The sequence below is a fragment of the Pagrus pagrus genome (genome assembly GCF_965226575.1).
Source record: "Pagrus pagrus genome assembly, chromosome: 16".
NCBI classification, from domain to species: Eukaryota; Metazoa; Chordata; class Actinopteri; order Spariformes; family Sparidae; genus Pagrus; species Pagrus pagrus.
Genome location: NC_140200.1, coordinates 26,813,371 through 26,840,843, shown reverse-complemented (window position 1 = coordinate 26,840,843; position 27,473 = coordinate 26,813,371). Strand labels below are relative to the sequence as shown.

At 41.9% G+C, this 27,473-nt stretch overlaps 1 protein-coding gene across 2 annotated transcripts in view; it reads left to right on the top strand.

Moving 5' to 3' along the window:
* The window catches only part of bach2b (BTB and CNC homology 1, basic leucine zipper transcription factor 2b), a 98,464-nt gene that overhangs the window by 11,613 nt on the left and 59,378 nt on the right, over positions 1–27,473 (top strand). The window contains exon 2 of one of the 2 annotated variants that reach the window (XM_084377418.1): positions 7,501–7,639. The exons of the other annotated variant lie outside the window; for it this stretch is intronic. Coding sequence (XP_084233544.1) covers positions 7,601–7,639 — 39 coding nt within the window. The 5' untranslated portion in view covers positions 7,501–7,600. The remainder of the gene's footprint in view (positions 1–7,500; positions 7,640–27,473) is intronic. 2 annotated transcript variants of the gene reach the window in all.

Genomic DNA, 27,473 nt, shown 5'->3' with positions numbered 1-27,473 from the left:
CTTCAGCTTCTACACAATGCAGCAGCAAGGCTGTTAACTAGACAGTCCTATATCACACCGATCTTAGACTCTCTGCCCTGGTTGCCAATTAAGTTTAGAATTAATTTCAAGATTCTTTTAATTGCTTACAAGGCACTACGCAGCCTAGCCCTGCTTACACCGCAGAACTTCTGATCCCATACATCACTGACCGGCCTCTCAGGTGATCCAGTCAGAACCTCTTGGTAATTCCACGTGCCAATCTCAAAACCAAAGTTGACTGCTCTTTTATGGTCATGGCACCCAGACTTTGGATCAGTCTTCCCCCTCCCGTCAGATCACCTGAGTCTGTAGACTGTTTTAAAAGTCTGTTAAAAACATACTTTTCTGGGCTGGCCTTCCCATGATCATTAGGCTTTATCTGTGTGAGTGTGGATCTCTAGTGGTGTTGTCTTTGTGTGTTTGCTGTTTTTACATGCACTTTAACTATGTTTTGCATTGCTTGACTGATGTGTTTTGTATTGTATGACTCTGTGATTTGTAATTCCTTTGTGATTTGATTTAATCTATGTTATTGATTGATATAATACACTTAGTAACTTGTGTTTAGAAAAGTGCTATATAAATAAAGTTTTACTTACTTACTTAGCAGTTAGCTTGATAGTTGTAGTCAACAGTAGGCAACTTGGCAAATAGTGAAGTGATGTGTGGTTGAAATTCGGCCAGTTTGAATTGTTTTAAGGTTATCACCTTACAAGCTTTGAATGAAGACCTCCAGATTTTTTACACTGTGAAAAGCTAACGTTAGCTTAAGCAGCTAAAGTGCAGAGATATAGGGCTGTCAGTGAGATACATAACTTTTCATAATCAGATATTAACTGCAGTTTGTCATTAATACCATAACTGGACAGTGAAGCTGTTGTGAGGAAATAATATGCTAATAATCTAAGCTAATTTAATTAACGAGAGCTAAATGGAATTTTTTATAGAAAAATAATCTAAGGATTACAACATAACTTCATCTGAATCCTTTGGAGTTCCAGCAAGATAAGTTGGTCATCACTGATCATTGGTAGCCTACAAACATATCTGATTAATACTTAACATAAAACCAAAAAGGCCTAGAGTTTAATTTACAGAAAATAATTGCAATTAAAATAGCTACCAATTGCAATATTAAGCGTTACATTGAATTGAATCTTTAAAAGGTTGTAGTTTAGAGTGGACTTTTGATTCAGGTGCTCACAAAAAAAAGACATTTAGGCTATTACTGTTTTTCCTAATATTATGAATAGTCAACAGACCATCAGCTTCTTCTGTACAGTAATTCCAGTAATTTCAGTTTACTGAAGTTGGAGTTAGATATCTGTAAACCAGACATCTCATAACATGGTTAAATGAAACCAAAGGTATCTACATGACTTGAAACCGTGAGAAGTCATTATGAATTTTTTTTTTTTTTTTTGCACTGCTCTGGATGAACCTAACCACCTAACGACTGCCTGCATTTTGAGGCGGTTTACAGTAAACTGTATATTCATTGACGTCGTTGAAGCAGTGAAGTGTAAAACAACAAAGCGTGTTCAGTGTGTGGTGTGGTAAAAGAAGTACAGCTGTAAAGGAGTTTGTGTGGGGAGAAGTAGGAGGGTTGTGGGGGGGGGGCATCCTGTGAGACCAGCGCAGGTGGTTGGGAGGGGGCTGGTGTAGTGGTGGGAGGGGAGGGGGGAGGTTGTGGGCGTGGAAGTGCAGTAGTGTGCCCACACTTCCTGCACCGAGCCCCCGTGCTGCACTGTAAACCAGTCAGCTTACAACGAGATCAGCAGGATTTGCTGCTGGTGGCTTCCTGCCATTTCACAGCAGGCAGCCATAGGTGGAGATCCTGTCTGTGCACTCTAGTGGCCCACTGTGCCTCGTACTTTTCCCTAATAATGTTTTTTCTCTAATCATGGCACATAAAAAGGGAGCAAGAAATGGGACATTAATTCTACAGCAAGAAAAGTTGTGGATTGAAAGCATAAAAACTGAGAGCATGACGTTCACCCCAATGGGTTTTCCATTTGTAGCACACAGATGTGGAATGGAAAACGTGAAAGTCGGGTTGGTTTAAGTTGGGTTAAATCCATTTATACAACCCTTCCTGTGGGGGTGTAATCTGTACATGGATACTTGTCAGCCAGGTTTATGCTGATTTCATCCTGTAATTTTTTAGTATATGGGCCTATAAAAATATAACACTCAGTCCCCTCAGGGCATGTCCACATCATACTTTGGATAATTCACTCCACTTGGCTTGGCTTAATTGGTCAGATGAGAAAGATGCCATTCAAATTTGGGTGGCACCAAAGAAACTATATCGTCGACCAGGCCTACCTCATTTTGTGCGTCAATAAACTAATCATTGGTTTATGGATATTTAAACTGTTGCCAGAAAGCACAGCAGTATTGAAGGATTATGGAAAACGTCACATTCTGTTCAGCAATGACTGCTGGGACTTTGGGTTCAAGTCACAACTGTCACTGATGGGATCCCAGACAGTGACTTTTGTTCATGTCATACCCTCTCTGTCCAATAAAGGGGAAAAAGTCATCTTTGAAAGAGCTGATATCTTTGATCATATTAAAATTTAAGATAAAATTGTGTACTTGAACTTACTACAAGAGCCTTTAACTGGTAACTGTCTCAGTTTAATACTGATACCTCTATATGACTAACAAGACCATCTATGAGAAGATTGGCTATTTCTGAATAATTGTTTAGTTATTCTTAATAGCCTTTACTGGTTCAGATTCCAATTTATCCTGGTTGGTTTAGTCATAGAATTAGAACAGTTTTTTATGGCGGAGCGCTGATGATGAATTGAGGAGTCTCACAGCCTGAGAAAGAGGCTGCTCTGTAGTCTGGTGGTACAGGACTAAAACAAAGAGAGTAACTGAAGGGATGTTACCCCAGAGCACAAAGTTTAATGTGCGTAGGAAGATGACATCTGATAGCCAGCAGTTTCTCATAGCAAAGCCTCAAGTAATAAAAGATGTTTTTAATGATGTGACCTCCAGTAAAGTTCAGTTATGGCAATAGGCGTCAGACTGAGCCCTGGTGTGTTTTCAGTCAGGAAATGTGAACCCAAATGACCCTAATGAACTCCAAACAGGCACAGGAAAGAATCAGTAGGTGTGATTTGAGTTCATGGTCAGTTCACCTGTGCTTTCTTCTGGCCTGCAGTGAGTTAGCAGACTCTTGTTGTGTACCTGCAGTGGTCACATGCTGCCCTGTGCAGTCCACCGGCCGGGCCGTGTCATTAAGGACAGATGGTGAAAGGTCAACAAGGCAGAGTTGTGGATGGTCCACTGTTGATACTGAGTCACAAGATCTGCGTCAGTCAAGCATGTTTAAACAGTGCCGTGTAGGAGCCTGCACTGCGTAAACCATTTACTCACGCTTTTTGTTTGATTTCAAAGGTGAATTTTTATTTATATATTTTTTCCTCTGTCTCTGGAAATGAGATGTTGGTCTCAGTGGTTAGACGCTACGTCATGAGTTGTCTCAGTTTTGATTCGTTCCTTGCGTCAAGCAGTTTTGAAGCATTTCCTTATCAGTGCCTGTTTCTGTGTGTGTGTGTGTGTGTGTGTGTGTTACTTGAAGGAGTGTGTTAGTTCACATTTGCTATGTTGCAACCTTGACGTGTGAAGCATTTTGTGAACTGTTTTGTTAAGTACTCTGCAGATACAAGCGTATTATTGTAGTAGTTAGAGGAGCTGGTATTGTTTAGACATTGGTCTTTTTACTCTTTTAATAAATCCTGAACATCACTCCTATCCCCCATTTATCAAGTACAAAGGGCAAAAACTGCCAGCAAGCATTCAAATATGTTTATTAAGTTTAATGAACCTCATAGATAACTTACAGCAGCAGATTAGGGCCAAAAAAAAGAAAATCTATTTGAGTTCTGACTTTTTTATCTACTGTATATTCTGAGATGAAGTCAGATTGAAGAAAAAACAGTTAAAACTCAAAAACTTTCTTTGGCCCTCATCCGCTTCTGTAATAATTGCTATAATTGCCAGTCGTAGCCCTTCTAGTTTGAAGCCTTGCCCCATGAAGGGCATTGTTACCGCCGTTCTGGAAAAGTAATGTGTAGATTAATTGTAGATTAAGTGTTTTGTTACAATTATTATTTTATTATCTACATGTGGAAATACTAATCCACAAGTAAAAAAGCTAATTGTGTATGAACATATGTAATCTATATTTTAAAAGCCAATCCCTTGTGAAAACGCCCAGTTCATGTGACATTATTTTATTGTCATATAGATTTTAGTTCACATGTGAAAAAATAGCCAATCACATGTGAAAATATTTGTATTTCATGTGATTTCATGTACCGTGTTTTGTTTCCACATTGTGATCTATATGTAAAAAAAGCCAATCACAAATGAATGTGTGTAATTTATATGTGAAATGTAATGTAAATCTCACATGTGAGAGTGTAATTTATATGTGAACAAAGCAAATTCACATCTGACATTGTTTTCTTTTCACATGGTAAAATTTTAGTTCACATGTGAAAAAATATTCTAAGTGAATATATGTGAAAATTGTGATTTTCACATGGCAAATTTCACATTCAACATTTTGGTGAGGGACAGTTTCACATGTGAAGATAACAGATCAGATCAGAGCAGTGTTTATTAATGACAGACCAAAACCTTCTCTCCGAACCTGTTACATGGTACAAAATAAAAGAAGCTCTACAAGAATTCTGACTTACTTAAAGTTATAAATGGTCAAATTGCAGAACTATCTGATCAAAGAATAGGTCAACAAGATCAGCCCAGAATAAAGTGTGTTTTGTACGAGAGCTTGGGATGTCTGTGGCGACAAAAACATCTTTTTAAACCAAGACATGATCTTTTCCTAGCTGATTGTATTTCAAAGTGTCCTACATGATTAATCAGCGGCTTTTCTATGAAACGGAGAGAAGCAGAAGGATTGAGAAAGAACAGCAGACACGAGGAGAGCGTTAGAGGAGAGATCAATAGTCGTGGCTGCATGGAAGGTTGTAGGAACCGGCCATTTAGATGAATTACAGCAGCACAGTTCCCCTTTCATCTCATTCAAGAAGTGTGTCTGCAGGGGAGGAAGCAAATTGGTTCTCATCATGCTTAGCAAGTGCTGCTCATTCTGATTCTGATAGCTGAGTCTCTTTGAACGCTGTGATGTATATTCCTTCAGGATGATATACAACAGGAACATTTATGCTGCGCTTTAAGCTAACTATCACAGCCATTTTCTCCTCTAAGAGCTCAGCGACAGACCACAAACAGGCCTACCTATCATACTCTGCTCAGCGACGGGCCGCTCTAACCATCATGATATCTCTGTCGCTACCTGCAGCTGTGAGCACAGCGTCAGCTCGAGCTGTTTGACAGTTATCAGTTGACACCGGTGGCAGAGTTAGAAGAGAAGAGAAAAAGGAGATGTCACAGCTTATTTGAACCTGAAAGTGAATGATTTCTTTAACAACCAGCACAAACAGAGAAAGAGTGTTGTTAGCTCTCACTACATCACAATCAACACTGAACCATCTTCCACAGCCTGGACTGCTCCATGATGGCTGTGATGTGACTCTGGTGTTAGTCTCTACTGTGTACTGTATGTTGCAAACATTTTTTTTACACCAGATACAGTTGACAAAACTAATTCCACTTAGGGCTGGACAATACATACGATATAGATCATAATTGCTATACGGGACTATATATGGTCTTCGAACTTGGATATGGTTATATGGTGATATGACATAAGTGTTGTCTTTTCCTGTTTTCAAAGGCTGCATTACAGTAAAGTGATGCCATTTCCTGAACCTACCTGAGCGTTCTACTGTTCTAATACTGTCTAGTCTGTACCCACTGAGTCATCATATCCATATATGTGTTAATATTTTGTCAAAGTACAAATAGTCACAGTCAATATTGATATCTAGGTATTTGGCCAAAAATATTGTGATGTTTGATAGTGCCGCCCAGTCCGAGCATTTATGAAGTGCTCTTGAGGATATTTCACATTATCAAGATATAAATCGTGTATCACAATATAGCCTCAACATATAAGGCCATAGCCCCCCCGAACACACACACACACACACACACACACACACACCCCGCCCCCAGCCTTAATTCCACAGTTTCCACAGTTTCCATTATTTCAGGAATAACTGTTGAACCATGAAATGAGTTGATTTATTATGGGAACAGATTGCATTTTCTTAGCTGCACACATGCAGATTTATGTAAATTCTAAGAAAATCATATTTTAGAACTTAAAAGAAATAATGTGACCTACAATCTGTGGCTGCAGCTAATAATGCTTTTAAATGAGTGAGTCATTGTCTTCTTGAGAACGAGGGTTCATTCTTATTGGAACCATCTAGTAATTTAACAAAAGAAATCATAACTAAAGGACCATTTACTGGCTTTTTCCAAAGCTTTCTACCACATCTTGTGGTTTTCACTTCATCAGTGGATTAAGTTATGACTATGAGAAGCCATTGCAATTTAATAAAAAACAAAAAGCAAAAACAAAGGGTCTTTATAATGTCTTATTTTAGCTGTACAGAGACACACAAGTAGTCTGTACTCAAATCAAAAAAGCAACAAATTCTTATTTTTAAGAAATCAAATGCTTGATTTTTGGATAAATGAATGATTGATTATCAGTATAGTTCAGTGGATCATCGTGTGTGAACTCAGCTAACTACCTGTGCTTTCAGGTTACAGGAATTTCTAACTTTGACACAATACCTTGAAAAATATCTATATTCAATACCATTTTTGATAGCAGGGAGGAAATTTGACACAACATTGAGGGCATAACATTTCAGATATTTCTAAAAAATATAAATAAAACAGCTAAAACATGACAACAAGGTATGACTTTTCTGTGGCTAGTGGCAGAGAACAACAGCATGAAAAGAAATCACCCTTTATTTTAGAAACATTTGCTTTGTTTCTCTTTAGAATAATGTGTGTGACCGTGAGATACGGTTGAGAGTTCAGTACGGAGCTAGTCGGTGGATCTTGAGTTTGTTTTTAATGATACCAGCTTTGTGTCCTCGTGTCAAAGCAATTTAACAATAATGCTTCAGAAACAGCAACGCTTTAAAATCAAATACTATTTCCATTTTCCTTTTATTTCTGAACTTTGAATTAGCAAATTCCTGGAACATGAAAGCAAAAGGAGCAGTGTAGCAGTCATTGCAGTCATTTTTTAATGAGTTTTTAAACCTGAATTTGAAGAAGAGAGTAAGTGACAGTTGGAGCTGGTTCTTACACTTCCACATCATTTAGCTGACGTAGATTTTATTTGAAACAAGAAGAATTAGAAGTTTTGTTGAATAGAGCAGCAGTCGTCTCACAGATTGACCTCTGAATTGTAGTCACAAAATCTGTATGTGCTTCTGTGGCTTTCCTGTGACATTGGATGAGTAACTGTGGATGATAGGAGGGTCTGTCTTCACGCTACAGGGACGCCCTCTTCGCTCACCACCGACCTGCCAATCATGACCACTTTCTGACTGACAGTGATGTAGATGTGTGAGTGTGACCGTGCGCTGCTCGTGGATAAATGATCACTAATCACCATCGGAAGATGAAGGACAAGTCTGTAAGTAGCACTAACTCTGTACCTACTCCACCTTTTGTTTTTACAACATGATTTTCTGTTGGCAGGAAGGCTGTTTTTTATTTTTTCCTGTTGTGGTTAGACTGTGTGAAGCAGAGGCAAACATTCATCGCACTGACACACACAAACAAAAATTCAGACGGTGCTGTAGTCTGATTCTTTTCATTTATGAGCTATCTATATTTGATTTTTAATTTATAATACTAGCAGCAACAAGACTAATTTGTAAAAGAAAATTTAAAAAAAGATTCATTTCTGTTTTGATGTACAATTTTTGGAATCTAAAAGCTAAAGTTCTCCATTAAAACAGATAATCCGAAGTCTCATGTTCACTGATAATATGACTGTGTTCTCTAACTATAAGGATAAACCACACGCTTCGAAACTAATAAATTCTTGACAAAGTGCGCATATCCATTTATAACCAAGTGGTGCAAAGGAAATAAAGCTTCCTTCTCTAACTTCCTTTGCAGGTGCTAGAATAGCGGCTGTAATAGACTTAATATTCAATGATAATTAATCCTGCGGGTTCTGTTCTCTCCTATTCTAGTGAAAATCTTTTAACAAGCCTCATAGCTATGAACAAATCCACTAATTTACGCACAAAATAAAGAAAGGAAACACCCTTTTTTTAACCATTTCCAGCCCAAATTTCTCACTGAATATGTGCTTATGAAAAGGGAAACTATAACTCTAAAGTGACACGCTGCGCACAAATCTCTTTATGGCAGGTCTCACGTGTATTTAAAGTCACAACTCTTATCCCCGCTTTCCTTAATAATCTACGAGCAAACACAAAGACTTCCTTTGTCTGGGAGCTTTTAGTCTCATAGCCAGAGTTTGTGGCTTAGTGTATGGTGAAGTTAAAGCCGCTGTAGTAGGAGTACAAGTTGTCAGACTGCTTAGCCCAGACCACGTGGAGTGCTGGCATCTGTGTGTCGTGCCCTGAGACCAGCTCAACGTGGTTACTCTTACTTCTTATGGTGGCTGTGGCATGCTGCCCGAGCCTTGTACGAGCCCTGGACCTCCCACAGTAAAATACATTTCAATCTGACAGTTCAGCTGAAATCAGAATGCACTTTTCCTTCATTTGTAATTTGTTTGGTGCAATCTCAACACCCAAGCGGCCCAGACGCACCAAACCAACATGAAATAACTAGTGGGAATGAAGGCTAACTGTGTCGTCACCTCACATTATCAATGACTTGGCCACAAAGCAGCACTTGAACACACCACAAAGACTACAGCGAACAGCCACCTAGCTTCTTCATTGTGCGCCTACGTGAGAGGAAATATCCCTCCATACCAGCAGGTGCCGGTAGTGTGTATTTGTCACTCACAGAGGGAAGAAGAAGGCTGTACTGCAGCAGCATGCTCAGGGGGCCTTCCGTTTCTTTTTATGTTTCTCTGCTGGAGCACTGATTTGTTTAGCTGAACAGCCAATCAGAGAGACTTCCTTCAACAGTGTGCTCCTCCGCCGGTTCCACAAAAGCTGCTGACTAGTGCGGGACACACCGCAAAAACGAGAGCCACAGAATATCCCCGACGGCTCCGACATTGGCAGACAACTGACCAACATCCTTGTGTATCAGGGCCCTTACAGGCTGGTCCATGACTGTATGAAATACAGAGAGTTGAATTAGCTTGTTTCGCTTCGTACCGTTAGCGGCCGTTCTTAGCGTAACTTGCTTATTTCCTCATTTAGGTTGCTAGCTAGGAGGTTACTGTTGTTTCACGAAGCGACAGAGATTTTTAAAACAGTAATGTACATGCAGGTAGCAGAAGGTGAAGGGGCCCAATGACAGGCTTGTGCCAACAGTTTACACCGGCTGAGTCGGACTTATGCTTGTCTGTGGGAGTTGACAGCTGATGGGTCCACAAATATGTCCAACAACAGTTTTATCCTGTTTTGTGACAGTGGAATATGAACAATAGTTGTAGTATCAGCATAACTAATATTACACAGGGTTGCATTAACATTTTAATTTAATCTTTGTTATGGAATATTTCTTAATTATTCTACTTTGGCGTGTAAGAAATGTCTGAAATAGGAAGTTCAAATCCTGAATGACTTCCTGCCTCCTGCTCAAGTCAGTTAACACAGAGTTTCACAAAGAAAGTCTAGCAACAGTAGAAAAGGGAGGGAAAGTGGACTGATGAAGGGATGAAAATGCCTAAAGAAATAAAAGTAAATGTAATCTGCAGTTCGTTTCCAGTCAACGGCAAGTCAAAAAACTGTTGAGAAAGTTGGAAAAAAAGGCCAAAAAATTCCCTTATTTTTGTTGTACTACATAATAAAGACTTAAGAGTTTTAAAAATATCTTCATGAAATGTATCGTATTTTATTTAAGGACATTTCCTGAGGTGCAAACTTAGGTTAACTTTCTGCAGGCCCCTTCTCCTAAAGACATTTTAAGAGAACAAATTCTGTTAAAATGCTTCATGCTCCTCATCAATTTTTTGCTAAGAAAGACATGAAAGACCATCCTTGGGATAGTGCTTGTACATCCCAAACAACCTCCCGTTGTACTTAATCTTTTCTGAAAACCAGGCCCTGTAAGAGGTGTGTGAACTGGCTGCCCTCTGATGCAGGCGCTGTGTGTTTTACAAAGCAGGAGTAATCCAAGCACATAATTCACACATGGCCCATATCTGGAAGTCTAAGTGCCATTGCTTGTTGCCTGGGTTTGTGTGAGGCCTCCCTGAAGTATCCGCGCTTGACTGTACGAGCCTGTCTGCCTGTCTGCTTCCCATGATGCACCTCTCCATCTCCAGCCTGGCGGAGGCAGTGAAAGAGGCCATTGTTCCTGTCACTCTGAGGCATGTTGCATGCACTTATGACACAGAGTGGGAGAAATTATTCCCATTATACCTCTGGAATGTCTTTGAATCAATCAGTTCAGTATGAATAAGTGCTGCTTTGATTTACAAAGTCCTTTAGTCACAAATGTGCTTGTTTACATGTGTAAAAGAGAGGGAAAACAAAGGATTGTTCAATAAGTTAAAGAAGAAAAACACAGTTTTAAAAGTATTCAAATCAAAAGCAACACCTTGTTTTATGCTAATTCCCTTCCTCCCTGAGGCATTTTTCATTTTTAGCCTGACCTGGAGGAAAGACCACCTCCAGAGCCCGATTCAGACGTCTGATCCTCTGAATCGAGCAGTCTTTTTACACTTTGCAGGAAAACAAGTGGCTTTCAGGACTTCTCTCCCCCTAATTCCTTTCTTTTCTCCCTGAGCTTTGATTGATGTGCAGCAAAGCACAGTTGGAAAAGCTTGCTGCCTCTCTCATGGATTTTTCCTGCATGATGTAATGTTTTGATGATCCTCTGTGTAGTACGCCATGTGCAGTGACATCAAAACAAAAGAAATATCCTCCCCCTGAAAAGGTGGACTTCTCTGTCTTCTCAGGCAGATCATTTATGCTTCACATACCATGAGACCCTTTGAATCCCCCAAACAGGACTTTCTTAGCTTTGACATGCGTGAGAACATTTGATTCTCTCTGTTCTCAAGTTACAGGGCGCATAAAGTCCTAATAGAAGTGAGGCTTCCAGATCCTATTTCTGCATCAATAAGTGGTTTAAAAAAATGCCTGTCCTTGTGTTTTTTTTACAATCCTGAGCTGAGTTGTCGGAGTCTTGGCCACAGCTAGTTGGGGTGTAAACTAAGACCAGCAGTGAGTCTATTTTTAACCCTGCTGTATCACGTATCACCTCTTGCCGTATTGTCGTTCTTTTGTTCGGAGAGAAGGGATATTTCAGGACACTCTCGGGTAGCGTGAGAGGCGGGTTGAGGCGGAACCTCTCCCTGACAATTGATCTTCCCTCTGTTTCGTGTGTGTGTGAGGTGAGGTGAAGCCCACGCCTGCCACTGACCTGTTGCAGGGGTTGAAAATGTGCTCTTCCCATTCATTAGGCTGGGCGGCCCGCGCTGCTACCAAGCGCTTTCACTACATCTGTATTTGTGGTCTCTGATCGGATCCAGATGGCAGTCTGGAACACCCGTGCAGACCTCGTACGAGCTTCACATGTGGCAAACAGTCAAGGAATATTTAAAGGAGCCCTGCACCCAGGTCACTCTGTAAACAAGCGATGGTCCGTGCAATTAGTAGTATGAGCAGTTCATTTAAAATACCTTTTTTTCCCCAATGGTGACAAATGAAAGCTAGGTGGAAAGTCAAGAGTATCAGACAGGTGCAGGATGAGATGAATTGGGCTAACTTCACACACCTCACAGTCACTCCTCGAAATCTTTGTAATTGATTACACTTCATTCATCATTTTTTTTATTATGTATTACGCCCCTGCTGTCCAGTGATAACAGTATCTCAGATGTCATTAACTCCACCTCAGATTCAGACTTGTAAAAGTAATCCAGTGGTTGGTTCTCTGTACATCTATGGCTACAGAGCAAACAGGATCCACTGGTTGCTAATTAATTAACTTATCATGATGCAGATTCAACTCTCTGACCCTGACAAAGACAGCTATGGACATGTAGTCCACACTTTCAAACTTACTACATTTATTCTTCTTTCCCACAAACTGGTGGTATTTATTGGTGGCTTAACTTATTCTTTAAATAACGATATATGACACAGCTAGGAAGTGTACTGGATACACTATAAGCCTATAAATGAAAGCCAAGCAAAAGCAGCCTATAGGGATCAAAAGATCAAATTGTGAAAGACAGACAAAAAGCTGACAAATGATACACGCTCAAACAGACATGAGGAAATAGCCATTTTTTAAGTTCGAGTGAGTGATCGGGACAGGACTTAATCTCCTTGAGGGAAAAGCCCACAGGCTAGCCTGCTCCTTTATTTGTTTGGGTTGGGTTATGATCCTTCTTTCCAGTCTGCTGCTGCTCTGTTTTGCTCCGATCTTTTGCTGCTATGAATGTGGCGGGGGAATGTGCACGGGGTGGGGTAACAGAGGGGGGGAGAAGCACAGGAATTCCCACTCACTTGGCTCATCTTGCATTTGCTCTACCCCTTTGCTGAATCTCCCCCGCCACACATGGAAAATGGGCTGTTTTGTTTGTGAAACGCAGCGCTCTCAGGGCTGTGCACGCCATCCTCGTCTTTCAGGCATCAGGGACCGGAGGAGGCTGCACGATGTGGCGGCTCGGTTAGCGGGAGGAGCACCATTGAGTTCATTCATCCGCCTGTCAAGGGCCCCTTTTTGCTTTTATTTTTAGCCAAAATCCATCAGGTCTGACAAGTGGGACAATTTGAGCCAAGTCGAGGGCAACGCTCCAGGTCCCTTCCACAAAGTCAATCTTCTCCTCCTCTCTTGGGAAAAAGCTCCGGACAGCCCTGCTCTAGCCCTGGGGTTTTTGTCGAGTCATGTGAGATCATGTACACAGAAACACAGGAGAGGTGGGGGCTGAAGGTGAAGGGGGCTGCAGGGTAAATGAGGTGGGGGTGGGGTTAAGGCCAGGGGCAGCAGGGCAGCTAAAATCTGCTCCCAGGCCAGCAGAGAGCAGAACGTGCTGCTGCTAGCCTTGTATAAGGTAATGTCTAAGGAGCATGGCGGGGTGGGACGTGTGCACAGATTTATTTTAATACACTGCAGGTCCTGCCAGTGGGGGGAGGGATGTTGAGCCTGCCAGCTCGTCCCAGGACCACTGTCACACTTCGGACAAGACGGAACTGTTTAGTAGACAAACCCACCACAGGAGAATAAAAAAACAGTGAAGAGGCAAGTTTCAGTCCAAGTTTGACCTTTTAATCTGCATGATCACACAAGAATTGTTTTCCGTCTACTGAATGCTGTTTGAACTCGTTTTCCTCATGCTCTCCTCTTACAGCTGGACTAGCTACTCTGACACATGCATGTTCTCAGTTCATCTCCCTGCAGGGAGGTCTGGATTTAGCATGTCAGTCTTGTATTTAGCGTTGCAGTGATACGGTTGCCTTCAGGTACAGTAGTTACGCTGCACAGAGGCGGGAGTCCTGAAAGAATGCAACACGTTTGATATCAGCTTTACAGGATGAAAGATTCCTCCCCTTATGCACTGTTAGGGTTACAACTAATGATTTATGTTATAATGAATCAATCTATTGGTTATTTTTCAATTCATTGATTGATTAAACATTTAATTTATAAAATATCCCAAAATATTGGAACATTTGCTGTAATAGCAGCCCTGTCCACACTGTTGTAACTGATCAGATAGGATTTGTGTGGCCAGACATCACCAACCTATCTGCATGGGTTGCTGTGGTAACGACGGAGGCATCAGTAACTACACACACTGGAGATGCGTCTTTCCAACGCAGAGCATAAGAAACTGAGATTCATCATCTCGCCCTCCAAACAGTCACACTGTCACGTAGCCAGCTGACCTTTTATTTCAGCGTGACTCCACACACTGTGTTGTCTTGCATACCGCGCAGCTAGTAGCAGCATGGATTTTGCTCAGTTACTCTGATATACTCCAGACACTCTGGATTTGATGTTGTCGTTGGGTGTTGTGTTGAGACATTTGAAATCTGATGTGATGTGTTCATGTGTCATGGTTGGGCTGGCAGTCTGAACAACACCTTAGTCTTGTTGTGCAACTAAAGACAGAGAGAGAAAGCATGTCTATCCACCATCAATAATTGAATCTGAGCTAATTTTGGAGTTGGACTGGCATGGGATGCTGCTATCAGGTTCCGTGTTAACTTAATGGCTGGCAGCCAGCGGCAGTGATGCCCAGTGAGTTCTGCTCGGATGTAGAACCCTCTCTATGACCAGAAAATTATTTTCTATTTCGTATGAACTTTCTTCTTCAAAAGCAGTATTAGCCTTGCAGGAGCAGGCACCGGCTTTTTCCATGGCAGATATTTTCTGCTGAGGAATTAAAGTGTTTAGAGGACATTCAGTGGGTTAATAATTTTTATAGCCTATAAAAGTGGCAACACGCTCACAGGACATAAATCAGCACAGTCTGTCTTTGCAGGCTGTTGTTAAGCTTGTTGGAAACAAGACTGTACACTGCAGAGCCAACCCCTTCCACCCCACCTTGAGCGATGAAGGTCACACAAGAGGAGAGTTAATGACCAAACACACAGGGCAACTTTAATGAGCCGGCACAAGTGTTATTTAGATTCCATTATAGCCTGTCTTCCCACTCCAGTTAGAGCTGTCAAGAGGCTGTATATCCTCCGTCTGTGCATGTGTGACTTTTGTCTCTGGGAACTATGCTTCTATGGTGCCATGTATGTTCACGGGGGGGGATGGGAGGTGATACGCCATATGAAGCTTAACACAAAGATACTGTAGGGAAAAAACATGAGAACCACATTTCAGGTGTTGTTCTTTGTCCGTCATTACTGTACAATGGAGCTCTTGTTTGTACGAAAAAACTGCCCATTGTGTCAGATAAGTTACCCAGTGATCCTTAAAGCATATATGTAAGAGTATATATATATATATATATATATATATATATATGTATATATGTATGTATATATATGTGTGTGTGTGTGTGTGTGTATATATATATATATATATATATACATACACACACACAAATATATATATATATATATATACATTTAAAAATATATATATATACATACATATATTAGAACGTCCTCTAATGCAATGTGAAAACCAGTCAGGCGAGAGCCTGTCATGCTTATTGTTTCCCACAGAGAGTCGTTTACTATCTGGCTCCACAAGAGGAGTCAGGATCTCTATCAGCGCAGATTCAAAACCACTGTGTCAATCTGGGTGAGGCTGATTGGCTGTTTGAATTGTTTTAAAACGCGTATTCTGTACTTGGAAACAAACTCTGCAACAGAACGTTAACCACTTCCTCGCTTGTAGTTTGTCAGAAAACAACTATCCAGTCGACACACCTGCAGGTTTATGAGAGGCCAGTGATTGCCTCATACTTTGTATCTGTATGTGTGAATGCAGTGTTAGTGGTTAGCTCTCCAGCTATAGTAGTTCCCTAAATAGCCTTGCAAGTAGTCATTACCTCACCAAGCTGCTAGTACCACCTATTTTGCACGGACACACTGATGAACTCATTGGTGGAGTCCGTTAGAGCCTCCCTGAATGTTAAAGCTCCATGCTCCAGTTTGTAACACAGGCTATTTGGTATAAATTTGACGTTCAGATGACATTCCTATTACATCAACAGATGTCAGATTTGATTAAGAGAGCCAAAGAAGTCATGACACAACTGCTCTCACAAGCCAGGTTGAACCAACCGTGATGAGTAGACCTGATGTGTAAACTGGTGGAATGACGTTGCTTCCAAACCTGCTTACTTGGAGTCAGTCACCTTTTCATACTGATTGATGTCTCATTTAAGAGCCAAACTCTTGAGCCTTGACTCTGTTTATTGTCCTGTTGGGCAGCATCTAGTCTTTGTTGCCTGTGACCAGGGGATCTGTAAGTGGGATGTCACCCCCAGCTGTCTGGAGAGGCATGATGGGTAGCGTGGGTGCCAAAGCTATGCCCGTGGTCAGTATGGAGCGCTTTCCCTCTTTCATTGTGACATCTCAAACTTTCTAGCCACCAGCCTACAGCTATGTGGTTTTTCTCAAAAGACGGGTATTCTTTGGTTTTCTTTGTTCTCTTTCTGTTGTGCTATGTTGTGGATCTTTGAGTTTAACATTCATTAAATTAGATTATAATTGCTTAAAGTATTATTAATAAGAAGACTTCATAAATAGCTCATAAGAGGCCATAGAGATGGTAGAGTGCTGCTTCAAATCAATAATGTAAAATCCCCAATTATTTTACTCTTGCTAACTTCAGAACAACCCTTCCAAAGGGATTTGGTTCTCCAGTTTTGTGTATTCTGTTAAGGATGTTGTTTTCCTCCAAGCTATTGATGCATGCAAATTCCGACTGTGTTGTCAAGACCATAGGCTGAAAGGATGCCTCTGGAAAAAAAAGCATTAGGAAGTTGGGAGCTGTAGCCATGGATCATGGGAACAGCAGAGATGGAAACGGAACACGGACAAAAGCGGATTTTCTTTTCTGTAAATCGTAGTTTACTCACCTTCTGACACAGAATGGAAAAAGGAGCCGACTGAAAAATGTTCCGTAACGTGGTGGAAGTTGGGGTCATTGTTCTGCCGGTTCATTTCTGTACCACAGCCCTGGATCGGAGGATCCATCACCATGGAAACCATTATGTGGGGCAATTGGCGTCGGAGCACTTTAGAAATCTCCCAGGAATATATTAGTAGCTGCAAAGGCCCCACTCTCCTCACCTTCAACCTCTCACCATTGTCTCGGAGCTAGTTTACTTCAGGCGCTGTTCTCAGGATTTCAGGCCTCAGCTCAGGAATGTTCAACCTATAGCAGGGACGTAAAAACAACCCAGATGCTGTCGGCTGAGATTGGAAATCTCAAATAAACAGGCTGGAACCTGCAAACCTGCCATCAGTGAAACTCTTGAGTTCCCACCTTATCTATTTTTATACAGAAGAAATCAAATCTAAATGATCCAATTCATTGAGTCACACAGGCTGTAGCAGTGCCGAACTTCAATTACGAGTTTCATTAGAGACATGAAATGATTTGCAATGCAGAGCTAAATAACCACACGCTGTTTTTCCTGATGTGGCAAAAACCCAAAGACGGAGGCTACATATGGAGCAGATGTGCTGAGACTCAGATTTCAAGTGCCACTGATTCAGAATGCTCGTTGAATTTTCAAGCTGTGTGTGCATGTGTGTGTATGTGGTCATTAACTCAGCCCTACCTACTGAACAGACTCTGAACCGCTCTGAATATGAAATGTCTATTTTCCCCCTCTCACAGCGATATTACCTCTTCGCCCTTCACGGACATGTCCCTCTGGTGTTCCGTCCGCGGTTCTTAAACCTGAAACACTCAACATTCTTGTAGCAGATCACCTGAGACTGCTGAAAGACAAAAAATGGTGTTATACCCCTTTTCCTTTTTAGACAAGAAAAAGGGTCAATTTCTGAGTTGTAGCCTGATATGGCACATTTTTATTAAGCAGGAAAACAAGCTTCCTAAAGATCTGCTAACCCATCTGGCTGAGGTGATTAGCAAAAGCCGAGGCAGATGGTGCCACGGCCAGATTCTGGATTGCTTCAGGGGTGTATTAATCTGCATATACAAGTGACAGCCATGTTTGGCTGTGAGGAATATTTTTGTGTGTTACATGACTGAATGTCAGTCTTTTCCAGCAGTGTGTGGGGCTTCTGTTGGAAACTGGCTCATTTACCACGGCGAGCCGATTGACTGGGAGCCCTGGGATGTTTTTGTTGGGGGCGGGGGGTTATGTGGACCTTCCCCTCTTCATCCGTAGCAAACATGTTAACCGTGAATGAGCCACGCAGCAGCCGCCCCTCTTCACTGCTGGCATCAGGGTCTGGAAATGTTGACACACGGAGCGGAGAGCAGCCCCAGAAACCCCAGGAATCCCCCCGAGAAGACGCTGGGCGGAGGGTGAGGTGGAGCCTTGGAATGCACTCAGAAGAGTCAGTCACTTATTTACTAGCTGAACTCGGTGAACCCTGCCTGAGTCAGCCACTTCCACCACAGCCAGTCCGTCCCACCTCTTCCTCCCACTTTCCTCTATGTTTTGTCCTTTAACATACCCAAACGCTCCCCCTTTACTCGCCCCTTCCGTTCAATCTTCTTACCGACAGACACTCTACTTCTTGGCATCTCATTGGCCGGCATCTTTGCTCATGCATCAAGAGATCTAATCCAACCCCCACCTGACCCCTGTCACCCCGTTGCTCAGCCTGTAGCTGCAAACACTGAGGTCATAAGCTGATGATGAGAGCAAAACAAATGTCAGTGGAAATGTGAGTCAAGCTGGGCAGTGTGTGGAGTACAGCCAGGGTACAGGAAGCACCACGCACATTTTGCTTTCTGTCATAACCACTCAGTTTGTGGAGTGACTCTGACCTGACCCTTCCTCTCAGCCCACTTCAAAGGTTAAATGAATAGTTCCCCCTAAAATGAAAAATGAAAAAGTCATCATCTCCTCCCCCCATGCTGACATGCCAAGTCAGGTGAGGTTTTGTAGTCCACAAAACACTTCTGGAGCTTCACAGCAGAACAGTTTAGCAGAATTCTAGTAGAAAACTACTGAAGTTTGTTTTGAAAAAAATGACTCCACACTGGCGTAATCCAGGTTTCCAGAAGAACCAAGATCCCAAATTCATTTGAAAAGATGTTACTTCCACCCACGATGTACAGTCGTGCTTGTGCACCAACTTCAGATTGGGTGCGTGCTAATGTTTTTAGCTACTACTACTACAGCAAAGATTCATCTTAAAAATATGTAAATAAGGCTTTTTCAAAGTCATTTTGGATCTCTGGGCTTCCGGACATTTGGATTACACCAGATGATCTGGATGGAGCCATTTCAGGCTTTTTTTTAATCTGTATTTTTTTTTACATTTTAAAACAAGTCCCAATTTAAAAGATCCAGACCTTTAAATACTATATTAATAAATAATGAAAGCATCCACTCTGTCTTACAGTATTTTCATACCCTATGTGTGAATCCGTGATCAAATGTGTCACCTCCAGCCGTGAGCTTTGGTATGTAAATGTGCTGGCAATTTGACATGTCAGGCTCTGATAGAGAGATTCAGTGAAATCAGAGCGTAAAGGTTCTGTTTTAAGAGTAAGAAAACCTCAGTATAGATCACACTGACATAATGTGACACAAATTACTTTATTTAACATGTAACATAATCTTACTCAACTGTATGTTACTATGTAACTCAATGTATCTAGACAGGGATTGTGATTAAAAAACAGAAGTATATCTGTTGTTAGCAGCCTTTAACAAACACCATTACACACAAAAGGGTGGAGGAGACAGTGACCATGATGAATGATCAACATGTTCCTGCGCTGATAGAACTCCACGCAAAGCTGTTGTTTTATGCTAACATATGAAACACCAATGCTAACAAATTACTAATAGAAAGTGTCAGAGCAGGTACTCTTTTATCTCAGAGTATGGATTGTAAATCCCACTTCATTTTTCAGAAGGTAGATGAAAGGAATGGGATTTCAGTGAGTGACAGAAGTTAGAGGGTTTGACGTCAGGACTTCTAATTGCAATATGATTATCGATACACTGGCACTAACTATTAGTGTTTTTATTAAAACGTGCCGATGTTCTTAACAGGTTCAATTTGACTTACCAGAATCAAGATTTCATGACTCCCTGTGGTAAAACTTGTGTAAACTTCATTTACACAGATTGAGATAAAGTTGTTTCCTTCCTTTCAATATGTGTTGAGTATTCTGCTTTCTGTCAGTTCAGCCTTTTACCAGTTCCTGACTATTTTACATGGGAATGATGACACACATGGATATGGACAGGTTGCGCTTTTTCCTCTTCAGTTCCACAGATATTGTGATGTATTATTAGATGATTGTCATGCAATGTATCAGTTACCACAGAATTGTGTTATGACACTATGGTTATCGAGGGCAGCGTATTGTAGCGACCTAATGGCTGGTCGGATGCTGAGACTATAAAAAATAGGAAAAAGGAGACTTTACTCGACCTAAGTTGATCTGTAGCCCCTATTGTAGAGAAACCAGTGACAATAGTGATAAAATTTTAGATTTTTGATTTTAAAAGATTTTATATATATTTACTCTTTGATGTACAGACATTTAAGTACTTGCCTGTGCCTTGTTTTTCTTTACACTTTTTATATTTATATATTTTTTTATCTTTTATTTTTTCTTTTCACACCGTGGGTCTGAGGGAACGACATTTTGATCCCCTGTATGTCCTGTATATATGGCAGAATTGACAAATAAATCTTTGAATCTTGAATCTAGAATATACAGAATCCATGTGTGAACATGTGAATGAAGCCAGGGTCTGGTGAAAGTCAGTGAGTCCTCAGCCTGAGAGCAGCACCATGAGAGGTGTAATGATTAATAGCTATCTCAGACTCTCTCTGACCACTGATCTGATGAGAGAACAATAATCCAAGACTCTGTGGGAATCCAGTGCTGTCTTGTCAGGTATGCTCTCTGCATGTCAATTACTATCACTGGCAAATGTCAATGGACTTCATCTGAATGCAGCGCTGCAGACACTGGAGCTTTGAACCAAAAGTGACAGCTTAACGACTCATTTATTCTAGTATTGGAAGATTTAATCAATTTTTTAAACACAAAAATGCAATCAGACAATATTTATGCAGACAGAATACTGTTAATAATAGCACATTTTTTTCACGTGGGTGTTTTGGCCTTTGTCTGTTCTTTTGCTCTGTTGGTTTGTATGTATGTGTGTGTGTGTGTGTGTGTGTGTGTGTGTGGGTGTGTGTGTCTGTGGGTGTGTACGTTGGGAGCATCACCTGACCGTGGATATTGAATGATTCAGTCAGTGAGGAACAAGCTGTTCTCGGGTCAGAAGCAGCAGCGTGGATGTGTTCAGCAGGGTGCCGTTCCTGCTCACTTTATCACCTTCATCTGGCTGCTGAACTGATCCACGTCACCCGCTGACACATTATAGCAGCAGCTTCTGTACGCTGACATGTGCTCCATCCGTGTTCCTCTACCTCCTGTGAGGAGAGTACATTTGTTCGTTCATTAGTTATCGGGGGTTTTTCAGTAAGAATGTGAAAAGTAACTGATTTTGAACATTTTAAAAAAGAATTCTTAACATAGAGAGAAAGTGACTTTTTGAGCATTTTCACTATCTTATCATCTATTTACTTAGACAAGTGTATCCCTTGATTGATCATCACTGTTTATTTTGTAGGGGTGTCCAGATCTCAAGTCTAAATTTAAAATTGATGGAAATTAGCTTTCAATTCCAATGATTGAAGTCAAAGGCAGGATGTGTGATTCTCCCAGTGTTTCTTTTCTCTCCAGCACTGCTTACTTGGAGGCACCTGAAGTAAAAAAGAAGAATAATAATGATAATCCAGTGACATGTTTTTCTTTGATTTCTTAAATCAAAGAAACACATTTCGCGGAGCGTGCAGTCTGATAGAGGTTCTGATTTTGTAATACAGCAAAGATGCTTGGGGTACGTTATAATTATTAAATCCACAGTGATGTTTACCATTTCAGTGTTCTCATTTCATTTTGGACAATACAGTTTGTTGTTAAATTGTAAAATATCCTGGTTCCATTACAAACATGTGTTTTTGAAGACAATGTAAGAACATGTAAATGTATGTGTACCGTGTATACAAGAATATTGGCTGATATATCGATATCAAAATCGTGTTACTCCCCAATATCAGTATTGGCATCAGCCCTGAAAATCGAGTATCGTTCAGGGTCTATTTAGAAGTTGAACTGCTAGACACAAGGTGTCTCCTACTTCACTGTTGAGTCCATTGTCAGTGTGCACTGGAGGCTTCAAGTTTCCACGTCACACTTGTGTATGGTGACAATTGGACCAGGATTGACTTCCAAAGTATCAGTGATGGCACAAATCATACTCATAGGTCCGCCCAGTGCAGGTGGCACCCTTTCTTCTGTCTTTACATTCATGATGACTTGTAGTAACTGCCCTGTTGCCTGGGGTCTTGTACAAAAAGGCATCACTTCCTGTGATGTGTAGTCAAGTGCTACTACAAGTGTGCACTGTGCTTACATCATTATGTGTTGGTGGTAGAAAGCAGAAAACATTTACTTATGAAAATGAGTTAGTAGTTTCATGATGTGTATGTCTCCACCAGGTGAAGTCAGATGTTAATGCAACATGAAACTGGCACATGTGGCACTACTAAACCTGCCTGAGGCACAGTCAATGTCTCCATCAGAGCAAGGTGGCAATGTTGCTCAGAACTACACAATTCTGATCTACTTGCAAAAGTACAATGGAACAGCACTCAAAGTCAGAATAATAATAATCTCATCTGCCCCGACTTCATGAAAGAGCAGTTGTCTGACATCACACAACAGTGGCCGCACCTATAGGATGTACTGCATTTGTCTGTAGACTCGTCAAAGAGACATCATTTTGCCATGTTCAGCCAAGTTTTCAAGGTCAGGGGATGATGGGAAAAAAATCACATACAGATACCACCAGAGTTCACCTATGAGGCCTTTGCCATAATTCTCTGATAAATAGCCACTGAGCTTCAAACTTTGCCGAAAATGATTTTGTTCTATAAAAAAGCCAGATATTCTAGGCTAACAAATCTCTCGTCCATCTTTTTTCCTTCCTCGCACCGTTTTTTATTAGCTAATTGTAATGCATGACATATGAACTTTTGCCTGTGAAAAAGAACCAGTCACTGTTCCGACACTCCCCCAAGACATTCCATTCCCTTCTTTCCAGATCAACCAGCGAGTGAGTGAGACTTTTGTTTTTCTACTTTTTGTTTTGACTCTCCACATCCCAGTAGAAAGTAGGTCACCGGCTGACCGAGGTAAAGTATGAGGCAGCAGTTTGCCGGCCGGCCCCCGTCAGGGCAGATCGTGTCTCCAGGAAGCTTGTTGTAGAGGAGACGTTAAACACACAAGTTCCTGTTTGACATCTGTTTCCAGCGAGCCTCGCAGGCCGGCCTTTTCCCCCACCGTTCACGCTCAGAGGCCTCGTTCACCTAGCCGCCCCATCAGCTAGGTTTGTCGGTTTAACTGCTCTGTGACCCCTTCCTCCCCTCCCCTCCTAGAAACCAGAAGAATTCTGATGACGTGCCTCTCATTGACTCTGTGCCCAGAATAACGAAATGTTGAGAGATAAAATCAGGAAAGACAGGTCCTTACGCAGACAGCTACCCTGCTAGACTGCAGACCCTCAGGGCTGTGAATAATTAACCAGGTGTATATTTTAGGAGACAAGCCAACACTGTGTGTGTGTGGAGTTCATCCTGGTTGATGTGAATGATCATATCCTGCTATTTTACACAAAGAAATGGTCAAATTGCGGCTTGAAGGAAGGCATGATCTGAAAGAGAAAACCACTTGAGGAATTCTCCAAGTGAGCCATCAACGTGACAGCTACACTGGCACACTTTGTGGGGGTTTGTTGTTTCCCCAGGCTGCTCAGAGATGGCTCTAATTTGTTTTTCCGTCATCAATAAACCGGTTGTAATCCTCCGCCGGCCCGCCACGGGCTTCCCTCCCCGAGTATGAAGGCGGACACACAAGGGGTGTATTTATAGCCCCTGGAGATACTGTGACCCGCCAGACATCAGAGGACAAATTATCCTCCTACTACACCTTGCTTCACGTGAAACCCTAGATAGGCCGAGCCGGAGTTAGACAGCGACCCGGCCCCGCGAGCAGCGCTGATGTCAAAGGCGAAGCTGAAAGGCAACACGAGTGAGTGACAGAGTCCAGGCAGAGGGCCAGCAGAGCACAGGAAGAGCCAGGCACAGTGTTTCTTTGTCATACAGTGAAAGGTGTCGCTGCTGCTCCCACCTGGACTCTGTGTCCACTGAGCCACGGCTCTGATGTGTCATTATCAGCACCGAGAGAGGAGCTTCATCTCAAGCTACAATAAATTAACAGCGACGAAACATTTCTGGAGCCTCACAGCAAAATATTGTTGCAGTACTCTCCCAAACAACTGAATGGATGGACACTGTTTTTAAATCTAACAACTGAAAAACTAAAATGGCTCCATACTGCTCATCAGCATAATCGTAAGTAATTTGAAAAGACGTTATTTTACGAGCTTGTGCACCCACTTCAGAGGCATAAATAAAACACAATCATCTTGTCCCATCTGACGTCAAACCTCACCATAAGAAGATGGTTGTAACAGTGATACATGTGGTGCATCAACACAAATTTGTGTCGCCACATAGTCTGGTCATGTATCTATAGATGCTTCTACTAAATGCCATTCAGTTACTCATCAGCATCAGATCAAAGTGTTGTTCTGCCCACTTCCCTCCTCTGGAGGCAGATATGCTGCAGTCAGGGATGTTATACAGTCACATTTTATGAATATGTTAAAACCCCTGTACATTTTCCTATGTGGAAACAATGAGGGTAGTGGGTGCAGCCTACATTTCCACAGATTTTTAGGGGGTTGAAGCATTACAGTGGCTGATTCACATTTTCCACTTACTGTAAAGCTCCTGGTAGCAGAGGGTTCTCTCTGGGTGTTTGTTAGCTGTTAGCACCATTTCTTTTTTTTTTTGCACATCTCTGCAACAACCCATCATCACATTTGATGCAAGTTGAGTCAGTGCAGATGCTGTCATATAGTGACATAAAAATATAGATAAACACTATATTGTTATTGAGCGGTTTACTCTGCTCTGAGTAAATGATTCAGGATGTAGAGTGAGAGCAGCTGCTTTATGAACACTAAACCGCTTCTTTTTCATGATCGCTTTGCTGCAAAACCAATTTAGCCACGAGGGATGAAAAGCTTCTACTCGTTCTGTGTGATTGTGCACTTCAGGAGTTCAGAATCTCTGCAGTATCGACGCAGCTCTGATCGATAGACCATGAGCGGTGGGTGCAGGGGACTCAGTGAGGAGACTGGAAAAAAGAATCGGCTCGGTTTCTCTCCGAGTATGTGGGAGTCAGTGGGATGAGACAGGAAAAGAGAGGAGAGAGAAAAGAGCTCTGTTTGTTGTTGCTCCCCAGCGCTCCAGGCTGAGATCAGACTAATCAATAGCAGGGATAATGTGGAGATGAGTAGTATGACATCAATATTAGGCACAGAGGCCCAGCAACACCATTGTCCTGCTCTCCAGCCTGCCCTGTGCTGAGTAAACAGTGGCTCCCATGGGAGAAAGGAACTCATTGATGGGTCCCCTCTGTGCATTGTTGGGCTTCCCATACAGAGTCACCTCATCAACGGGGGGGGGACTCTACCTGCCAGCCAATGGAGGACAAGGAGTCCTGGTCGATCAGCGGTTAAATACAACAATGTCTTAGCGGTTTGTGACATTGACAGACTCCCCCCTCTGGTCCACCTCCTCGCGCCCAACGTTTTTATTGGATTGTGAAATAAATCACTGAGGTTCTGTTGGGACGATTCATGTGGGTGATTGAGTGTCTTCCTTGTGGACGGTTAGGGTTTCACTGAGGCCTGATGATTTTACAACAGCTTTCATTTCCCCACTGACGGAGTGAGCAAGACTTTGGTTACAAAATGAAATGTGCACAATTTGATTAAAGGGAAAAGTGACAAATGTTTTTAGAAATTGAATCAACTCATTAACTTCTTTTTCTATAATTCACTGGTTTGGCAGCCCTCTCACCTGAGCTCCACCACTGTTCCCTTCACCTCTTTAAGTCTTGAACTCAGGGCATAAACATGTAATGTGAACTTGACATGACATGGCAGGTATTGTAAGGATGTCAGTATGGCACATACTACACGTACAAATTAGATCAGACTGATTGTTATGTTACAGAACAGAACACACAGACCTAATTGCATTCTGCATGCATTCTGTGTTTAGTTTGGATTACTTAAAGAATGTCTGGTGTCTTTTCAAATAGCTGCCATAAATTCCTGATTCCATACGAGGCAGATGCAAAGCCCTACTCTTATTTTCCGTGTTATTATTTTTCCCTGCCTCGCTGCACACTCATTGATGGCTGAATGGCCTGACCAAGTTGGCACTGCTTCAAACAATGGGGCTTTTCCAGGAACTGCCAGGCAGTTTGATGAATAGCTTCAATTCCTCTGTGGTTCATGCAGCAGCAGAATAGGTAAAAATGTTAGAAATCCTTGTCTTTACTTGGAATGAGATAGGAGGAGTGGGTGAGCGAGGCCAGGGGCAGTGCAGTGCTGGTCATCTCTTTACATGAACGTTTGAGCTGATGCCCTCTGGGTGCTGCGGCAGACTGATTTAATGTCAGGAGATAAAGAACCAGCAGTTTAAGGATACCCACTGCAATTAAAGCACTCAGTGTGCCGTTCTGCTGATGAAGCCTCTTGCGTCTCTATAAGAAGTGTTTTGTGCTGGTGAGCATATTTTCTACATCACTGAATGTTGAGTTAGAGGAGATTCTCACAGTCTTTTCATCTCACATTGTCTTTGTTTGGTTGGTTAGCTGCAATGTGGTCAATCATTACATGTCATCTGCATGTAAAGCTGTAATGATAAATGAATCCATTGAAACAATTGCTGGCTTCAGCTTCCTAAATGTAAGGATTTGCTGCTTTTCTTTGTCATTTATGATAATACATGAAGTGTTTTCAGAGAGAGTAGGTGTCATTTTCCATGTCTCGTTACAATCCCCTCACATGGCCCATAAAAAAGTGATAATTACACAATGTGTCTCATGTGTAAGGTAGAGTGTCTGCAGGATGGACAGAGGGTCCTCTGACAGACTCGAGTCAAAGCTTGAACTGGTAACTACCCAGTACCCCTCCACCCCCCTCGCAGCGAGCCTCGCTCCTCTCAATGGAGCGGGGATACCCGACGTAATTGGTGGAGCTTTGATGTGATGCTGCTCCTCCAAGCTGCTCAATTCTGCACTTAGCACTTAACAATGCACGTCTCCTTCATCTGCAAAGCCAATTAATTTGTGGCATGGAGTTGAATTTCAAAGAGCGGCTGTAGAGAGGGCTGTATATATTTTTCAGATTTCTCAGAGGAGAATGGTGTAGCGTTACCACAGACAATGCATGTGCTTTGCATTTGAAGTTTCACACAAACGAATTAGAGGTGGTCACACAGGAAGGGAAATCAGTTCACTTCAGGAAACCTCGGTTGATGTTTTCACTCCTGTATACTGCAACGTCACTCTTTATCCTCAGTAGTTTTATAGGAGAGAGACATGTCACCAGGCAGCAAGTCGAGTCTCGTCACTGGAGTTATTTATTGTGCCAGGAGACAAACAGTCCCTGAGAGTCATTCATGCAGCACTGAGATGTACTATTAGACTTGTGGAAC